Source organism: Xenopus laevis, chromosome 7L, assembly GCF_017654675.1.
Source record: "Xenopus laevis strain J_2021 chromosome 7L, Xenopus_laevis_v10.1, whole genome shotgun sequence".
NCBI lineage: Eukaryota > Metazoa > Chordata > Amphibia > Anura > Pipidae > Xenopus > Xenopus laevis.
Window position 1 is genome coordinate 100141024 of NC_054383.1, and position 9530 is coordinate 100150553.

At 38.6% G+C, this 9530-nt stretch overlaps 1 protein-coding gene across 3 annotated transcripts in view; it reads right to left on the reverse strand.

Annotated features, from left to right (window-relative positions):
• Positions 1–5520, reverse strand: part of LOC108696590 (putative 4,5-dihydroxyphthalate dehydrogenase) — an 88351-nt gene extending 82831 nt beyond the window's left edge. For all 3 annotated transcript variants that reach the window (XM_041569382.1, XM_018226094.2, XM_018226095.2), the window contains exon 1: positions 5195–5520. In XM_041569382.1, the coding sequence (XP_041425316.1) occupies positions 5195–5230 (36 nt within the window). In that variant the 5' untranslated portion in view covers positions 5231–5520. The remainder of the gene's footprint in view (positions 1–5194) is intronic.
• Between the last annotated feature and the right edge of the window lie 4010 nt (positions 5521–9530).

Here is a 9530-nt window from a genome sequence, read left to right on the forward strand (position 1 = left end):
AGAATATGTTGTTGCGTCAGCCTCTGATGTAAGGTTTCCTGTGGGCTTTTAGCTCCCTTTTCTGACATGGTTCAGACCTGGAATGCTTTAAATGTGTTTTGTCTGGGATTCCTCTGGAGGACATTAAATAAATGTACACATTCAAAGATTCACTGTCTACCCATCCACAAAAATAAAAAACACAAGCAAACCTACATTTAGCACTCACAGATACACGCTGCACACAACCCACATTTAAATAAGCATACAACAATTTCCCAAGACACTCACACACAAACAAACCAAGTGTAACAACTCCAACACAAACAATGACATGTTCATAATTCCCACCCTGCTCACAGTTTAGCACAATTTCAATACAAACTGGCCAATAGACAGTAGATAGGCATGATATTTTTGTTTAATGTTAACACAAATTCTCAGCACATGTTTATATAAAATATATCTGGAACGGTCGAATGGCTAGTGTCAGAGGGTTGATATTTGTTACCCCCGCCCTCTATGACACCCAACGCTATAGGGCCCAAGGCAGGATGGACTATAAGGGCTAATGGTCTACTGTGGACAATGGTCACTCATATAACTTATACTAGGCCATACAAATAAATGATCTCCACTCTGTTACTTAGATTCCAGAGTGCCAGCATGTCTCGTGGGGCCCCTTTTGCAGAAGTGGTGCTCAATTACTGGAAATACCACAACGGCAATGTTTAGCTAACAGATGTTTACTAGGCTATGGACCGTTGGAACTGGGAATAATATGTTGCAATATATTCTGAAAAACATATAAGGCTAAGCAAATCATCTAGACATTTAGCGTACAAGGAGGAGTCAGACTATGTATGGTATTGGTATACCCCCATTTTTATCACCCCATCTAAGACATCAAAATGGGTACAGGGTCAGACTGGGGGGCCCGGGGCCCACCAGAACTACTGTCCAGGGCCCCCTGACCCCCTACCGTGATGCGCAGGCGATTAACCTTAGTACGAAGTTGCCTTCTCCCCACAATTACCTTGTATGCTCTATTTCTTGGTTATATGCACTGGGTGAGAATCATGGGGACAATTATCTATTAATTCTAATAAATATTATTACATACAAGTGACAGTTTAGGTTACTTTAGTTTTAAGAACAGATATCCCCTTAATATCAAGTTAAAATTACCTACATATTAACTCAAAGAAATCAAGACTACTCCAATGGGAAAATGTATTCCCACTCACTTAACTCTGGGATGCACGTAAACTCCTACCCTTACAGGACTATCTCTCCTTGCATACATGGAGAATATAAAATAAGCCTTTTTATTAGCTGTTGTTTTTAGGAAGATTAGATTAGTCAGATTAGATTAGATAACAAACAAGTAGCTTTTGTTTAACCAGTACACCAATATTATTATACATTCAAAGAAAAAAATTCCCAATGCAAGGCCAATAAATTTGTAATCTCACCAATAATACATGGGGTCTGAGGTGGTTTAAGTTATTATTAGGTAACAGGGGTTGCATTCTTTTTACTTATGGGGTCTGGGTGCACATGCCCCAGACCTACAACTCAAGGTGGAGGTATCCAACCAAACAGAAAATGGCAGGCACTCACAGATCCCACAAACAGGCTTGTAAAAGAACTGAGAACTTTATTTCAGGCCACAAAGTAAATTAATAAATAACCTTACGAGTTTTGTGCACTTGGACCCGTGAACTCCCCATGACAGAATATGCACAGAGGGGTAAGTAAAGAGTTATGGCCATTTGCCCGGGGTAGCAGCTAGGCTGGGGGGAGGAGGGAGGGGGGTCTATGTAGGGTAGGGGGTAGGAGTTTTTTTAACTTTAAAGGGATACTGTCATGGGAAAAAAAAAAATTCAAAATGAATCAATTAATAGTGCTGCTCCAGCAGAATTCTGCACTGTAATCCATTTCTCAAAAGAGCAAACATGTTTTTTTATATTTCATTTTGAAATCTGACATGGGGCTAGACATTTTGTCAATTTCCCAGCTGCCCCTGGTCATGTGACTTAAAAGTTGACTTTAAAGTCGAATTCTCGTTTACATGCACTACAGACATAGAATGCTAATAGGCAGTGTAGGACCTATTAGGGGCCTTGACGTGGCATGTTAGCTTATATATTTTGGCTAAAGTGTGGTAATAACACCTAATTTTTTTGTAATACTTTTTTTTTTTAAAGGCAAACAGTACACTGGCAATCTTTATCCTTCCTTTTATATAGGCTGAAATCTACCTGCGGTGTAGATGTGGGAACGAGTAGATGAAAGGACATTGTGGGCAAACATGCGGATATACGGTACACCTCTGTGTTCCGGTGGGTGTAACAGCAGCTTTGCATGGATTCTTGAAATCTGCCCAGCCCCATATTAGGTGTTTTGCTTACAAAACTGCAATAAAAATAACTAATGAAAAACCCCTGATGTGAGCCTGGAGACACACAGGGGCAGATTTATCAAAATGTGAGACCAGAGCTCGCTGCACACATTTATTATACATTCCTATAGGATTTTTAGAAGCGTATTTGTCAAATGGTGAACTTTCACCCATTAATAAAAACACTTCTAAAAATTCCTTAGCAATGAATAGAAAGTGGTTGAGTTTTTCTGTGGCAAGCTCTAATCTCACATTTTGAAATAAATCTGCCCTTTAGAGTTGCCACCATCATTACCATCTTGTGGATTGTAAACTCTTTTGGGGAGGGCCCTTTTTAACCTCTTGTATAAGTTAATGGTTGCTTTGTATGTAAATCTGTATGTTAAATGTATACATCCATATATAGGAAGGTGAAATACTGATTCTAGAGACATATAAACACTATCACCTGTTGCAAAGAGTTTCACCATAGAGTTCCATGCAACTCATAAACGTAAAATCCCCGCAGTGATGTCAACTAAACCCATTTCATTAGTGTGTTAATGATCCAGTCTATGAAGGAATTTACAAAAGTAAAGTTTACCCCGAAATTGCAGTTAAACTGGAGTGAAATATTCATTTATTCCAAAAAAATTCTGAATAACCCCCTAAATGGTAACAAAGTAAGATGTCATAAATTCCTGGAATAATCATTATCACTCAGGGTTACATGATATCTTAGTCTATGGCGCTGGCATACTTGTACATCTGTGCATTCTAATATATATATATATATATATATATATATATATATATATATATATATATATATATATATATATATATATGGCACTTTTTATTACAAGGAAATATTTGAGACAATGCGTTGGCAAATATGCCCCACTATCTGCTGAATTTCTGACAAATTTTCCTTTACACATTATACCTATGCCCCAGGCACCAACACTTGCACAATGTTTTGCATAGTTGTGCATATAATTATTAGTATAGGTAAGGGACCTGTTATCCAGAATGTTCAGGACCTGGGGTTTTCCGGATAATGGATCTTTCCGTAATTTGGGTCTTCATGCCTTACGTCTACTAGAAATGTATTTAAACATTAAATAAACCCAATAGGCTGGTTTTGCTTCCAATAAGGATTAATTATATCTTAGTTGGGATCAAGTACAAGGTACTGTTTTATTATTACAGAGAAAAAATTTGGATTATTTGGATAAAATGGAGTCTATGGGAGACAGCCATTCCGTAATTCAGAGCTTTCTGGATATCGGGTTTCCGGATAAGGGATCCTATACCTGTACTGTACTGCCCCTGGTACCTAGTGGGGCACTGTCGTCTGAGGTAATTTTCTCAACTAGCCTCATTGGCGCAGCGCCACTGTACTGTATATGAATAAATATATTTATACTAAGTATACTATAAATGTTCTGGAAAGTACTAAAGAGGTGGCCTCTGGCGCATTGATCCTTTTAAGACCGACCGCTACCTTGCTATAATGCCCTCTGTCATGATACAGGCCTGTAAGAGTTAATAAAACAGGCCAAGGAATCATGAAAAAACATTTCTGCCAGTACCAAACTCAGATATGTAATAGGCCTCTCTTCACTAAGGTCTGGAATCAGCCATGTGGAAAGGGGTCACAGCCTGTGATGCTCTGCTCCAAGCCCTGACTCATAACGGCCATTCCATGTGTAGGGGTGAAAGCCCAAGGAAGGGGACTCAGAGTTCACATTAAGGCCCCACATAGGTGATGTGGAGGTCTCAATATAACATATACACAAACATATTTATCCTCACAGAAACCATACCTGTTGTACAACAGTATAAAAAATGGTGATGGGTTCAATGTAATATTAGCTTTGAAATAAGTCCAAACATGATTTTTGGTGCTCAGTTTATCAGATGTGAATATCTGGGCAGGGGCAGGTCACACAGTATTGATGTTTAATCTATGGAATCCATGGGGAAATGAATAACCAATGAATATAATATCATTTCTCTACCATGTGCCTGTTAGGAGTTATGGTTATTATATTCTTGGTCCTATCCCTACTGACAGGAGGTCATAAAAAACTGTGTCCTACTAGGCAACGCCCCCTTGCATTCATGAGGGAGGGGGAGTGTCCAGTTACCTGATGTCCCTGAAATCACTGATAAATAGTCAGCTCTTCTGACTAGGAAGTTGGATTTGCTTAGAAGGACCCATTTGTTTCCCCTTGCCTCCAGGACCAGGATATTCTATATTTGACGCTATGTAAAGGTTTTTCCGTTTTATTTTAAAAAATGTATGCATGTATGCCTTTTTGTAACATCTTTTTATTAATTTGCACTGTTATATCTTTTATAATATTACATTTAAAATGGTATAAGTTTGTCTTTGATGCTCTAAACAACCCTAGCCCAAATTGTGTACCTGTCTGCATGCTGAATGGAAGCGTGTGTGTGTTTTAACCCTTTCGTAGCTGTGGAATCACGTGTGTATGTTGTATAAGAATGAACATATCTCTCCTGAGATTGGTGGCAGCAAGTTTTGTGTGTGTTGGTTGGTGTTTGGGGTGCATTTATGTTAGTCTAACCTGTGTGCAAGGTGTGTGAGACCCTTAGTTAGTGACCTCTGACCTAAAGTCATGTGCAACTGGAAGTACTGTAATTGTGACACCCTCTAAAGTACTTGTAAACAGTAACTTCATACTGGATCCGTGGTCCCAGATATACCAACTCAAATGTCAGTATCACTTTAAAAAAAAATGTGTACTTGTGGAAACATGCCGTGACTTGGTTAACACCCTGAACAACAAGAGAGGTAATTACCTGCTGTGAAGAGCTGGATGGTTTGTAGTCTGACATTTTGGTGCTGGATCTGAAAACTCGCGAGAAGAAGCAGCAAGCAGCAAGATTTTCTGGCAGGGGAAAGATGTATATAATGTTGGGATTTTAAATACAGAACTGTGCAGGGATGTTATTACCCTCCAGCACCAGACTACTTCCCTGAGCAATAGTTAAACCTAGAAGCCCCTCCTTCATTAGGTTTACCCTGACTCAAACATGTTTGTTGTGAAGTCAGCAGACGGGATTTGTCATCCCCACTCTGGGAGTGTTCTTTGTCCTGGAGTACTATAATACACTGGACTTCAGTGGAGACCTGGAAGCAGAAATCCTGTCTTTTATTTATTCTTTTTTTTACTGAGCATGTGATACATAATTATAAGAATACAAACTTCCATTCCAAACAATGCCTTTTACATGCATGTACGTAGGAATATATATATATATATATATATATATATATATATTTATACACTATGCACAAATAAAGACTTGCTGATATACGCTTTATGGCGGCTGCTGTGAGTGCTTTCATGGACTGTTATAATAGTTTGGTTAGCACCCGGCAAATTGCTACGTGACTGGTGAGTGCCGATGAATTCTATATATAAATAAATATATATATATATATATCTATATAGATAGATATATAGATATATATATATATATATATATATATATATATATATATATATATATATATATATATATATATATATATATATATATATATATATAGAGATATATATATATAGATATAGAGATATATATATAGATATAGATATATATCAATCATATTGTGATTTATTATTTTGATATATTCTAAGTAAGCCAACTTAGATCATCCCTTTATCTGTTGGTATTTAGAAAGGAATGAAGAACTGCAGGGAATCATTTTAATCCATTCTTCCCTGCAGGTTGTATGTTTAATTGGTTAGATGATATGGACCTGGTGCGACTAATCTCCCGGAACTGCCTCGCGGATGGCACTCGGAGCTCTTTGTTTTCCAAAGTCGCCTGAAGTTTTCTCGTGAATCAACTTCAGGCGACTTCGGAAAACGAAGTGCAACGATTGCCACCCCGCCGGTGATTTAAATTCTAGCCGGCGGGAGGCAGTTTGGAGGGATTAGTTGCCCCGAAGAAGAGGTGACTAAATCTCCCCGAATCTGAGCGTGTGTCTCTGCCTTTAAAGGATAAGTACATTTAAAACCACTGGGAGAGGGAGGAAGGTACCAAATGTTAAGCACTCCACTTACCTGGTACCCCAGGCTAGTGCTACTGTTTGCTGAAAACTGCACCGGGCCGGGGTACATCTTTAGGAGCACCCCAGAATCATCTACGTCTTCACTTCTTTGTTTTTTTACACCAGGCACAGTAGAGTGAAAAGCTTAACTTAAAGCAAAAAGACAGTTTTTACAATCTACATTGCATGTCCTGGCCTGGGACCAGAATTTAGAAGTTGATGAAGAGGATCACTCCATGGTGCTTCTATAGACGTACCCCAGGCCGGGACAGTTTTCAGCAAACAGGAGCACCAGTTAAGGTATCAGGTAAGTGATTATAACTTCTTCTTTCACAGGGAATGTTGGAACACACACAATGTCTTAGGGCTAATACTGATGGGCGTTCTTACCCTGCACTCCCCTGCAGTCAACGAGCGCACAACAAAATTCAGCCTGTGTTTCCCTATAGGGCCGTATGCATGCAAAAGACGAATGCAGGTGGAATGCATTAATGTTGTGTTCCACTTGCATTCAAGTGCGTTTTGTTATGCGGTGGAATGCAGGAAAACTGACCACATGGTGAAACACTGTCAGTACAAGCCCTTAATGTCCTAAACATATAGATATCGGCGATGGTGGTTAGCACAATTTTCCTTTTTGCTGTAGTTTATACAGGAGCAGTGGCCAGCTTTGTTTTGTAGCTCCCGTGATTCCCCAAATTTCATCAGGTAATACCAGTGCTGGACAATAAAAAAGGACAACCATTTTTTAACCTGGGAAATCCAGTTAAAAGGTGAAACTCAGTCTCTATAGAAAGGCCTAAAGAAGTTCCAATTGCAGATGTCCCTTTTACAATTTGAAGATATCATGATCTGCGTTGGGTTTCATATGATAATCCAGAAAATCCAAGGTTTTCAGGTGACAAGTAGATAATTTTGATTGATTCAGGCATCAAATCCGAAAAAAAATCAAGAGGTTTGGATTTTCACTCAATTTAGTCGAGGCTTTTACCGGCTTCACTTTTTTGAGTTGATTATTTGATAAATGAGTTAAATTGAGTTTTAGTAAATGTGCTCCTAAGTGTGCGTTGTCAAGTGATGCATCATTATGTTAGCCGTTACTAAGAATTTGCACTTGTACATAAACATGCTAGTACTTGTTCTTTTGAGAGTTTTGTCACCATTTTAGAAAGTGCAGTGCATTTCAGCCATGCATACCAGCAATATATAGATCCTATTATTTTTAACACACATGGATATATATTAGCGCTTCACCCACAATACCCCTATACTGGTGTTCTCTGGTGTCAATTTCTATACACCCCATGGCTTTACCATGGAGCAAATTCCATTCATTTCAGTGTAAATAGTTTTTTGGTGTATTTATAGCAATGCTCTGTAAAGCTACACATTTATCGGTATTGCTACTTTTGATTGGTCATCTTTCCATTGAGTGCCTCTCCTATTCCAGTCTCTTATTCAATCAATGCGTTTCTACGGTAATTTTAGGGTAATAGGACCCTGTTTATTATTAACATGTATTTATATAGCGCCAACCTATTGCATAGCACTGTAAAGTAAATGTGATTATACAACTAAATCACATGAATTATATACATAGAACATATGGAGTTACATACATCAAAATCAATACCGGTACAAAAGGTGAGGAAGGCCCTATGCAAAAGAGCTTACACTCTAAATGGAAGGGAGTAATACACAAGGTGTGGGAGTGGGCAAGATCGAATTAAGTGGGTGAGATATGTGGTACTGTTTGTGGTGTTGCATTTGGTAGTTAAGCAGAGTGAGGGTAGGCTTCTTGAAAGAAGTGCGATTTAAGAGATTTCTTGAAAGCAGAAAGGTTGGGAGAAAGTCGGACAGATCGTGGGAGAGAATTCCAGAGGAGGGGTGAAGCACTTACATAGTCTTGTATGCGAGCATGTAAGGAGGTAATGAGAGAAGAATTGAGTAGCAGGTCAGTAAAGGAGCGTAGTAAGCGGTTGGGTGAGTATATAGAGATAAGTTCAGAGATGTAGGGTGGGGCAGAGTTATGAAGTGCTTTGAAAGTCAGGGTCATTAATTTGAATTTGATTCTGAAAGGTAACGGAAGCCAGTGCAGGGATTGACAGAATGGCGTGGCAGAGGAGGAGCGGTTGCTGAGGCATTATGAACTGGAGAGGTGATAGTCTCTGGGGGGAAGGCCAATTAAAAGAGAGTTAAAGTAGTCTAGACGTGATATGATTATCCAGAAAGCTCCAAAGCATGTGATGGCCATTTCCCATAGACTCCATTTTAAGCAAATAATTAAGACTTTTAAAAATGATTTCCTTCTCTGTAACAATAAATCAGTACCTTGATTTATGTAAGATGTAATAAATCCTTATTGGGGGCAAAAGCTTTTTTTTTTGGTTTAAATGATTTAAGTAGACAAAGTATAATGCTCAAAATTACGTAAAGATCCCTTATCTGGAAATCCCTAGGTCCCAAGAATTCTGGATAATAGTTCCTATACCTGCATAGGCAAAATAAAGGAAGTAGTACTATCCAAGGCCATGGGCAGTAAATCATACAGAAAAACCCAACCACTTCAAGTTCTACCAACTATACAAATACAGAACAGGAACTAAACATTCTATATGGCAGGTAAAATAGAAGGGAACTGATTTGGGACAGTCTTCTACATTCTTATTTACACATTATATGTGTGAGGATACTGTACAAGTTCACACATGCAGCAGCAGCCCTAAGCAAGTACATTTCAGTTCTGTGTGTTTCCCCTCTTGCCAATATTTGCTGCCGAATGCTGTATTTTTTTATAATACCACCAGGCAGTACAGGTTACTCTAGCCAAGGCTGTGGCCACATCTGCTACTAGGTTACCCAGCATCTATAGCCGTATCTGACCTTAGTAGCCCTAATAGGAACTAACTACATCACATTCTAAACACTTTTTTCAGAATGTTCCCCAGAAATAAAGACTTTTTTCAATTACTTTCCATTATTTATTTTTTAACATTTAGGTGATACATTTCTCAGCAGTATTAGCAACTATTGTATCAATTCTAACAGATGACTGTAATGAAACCCAGAGATTCTGCT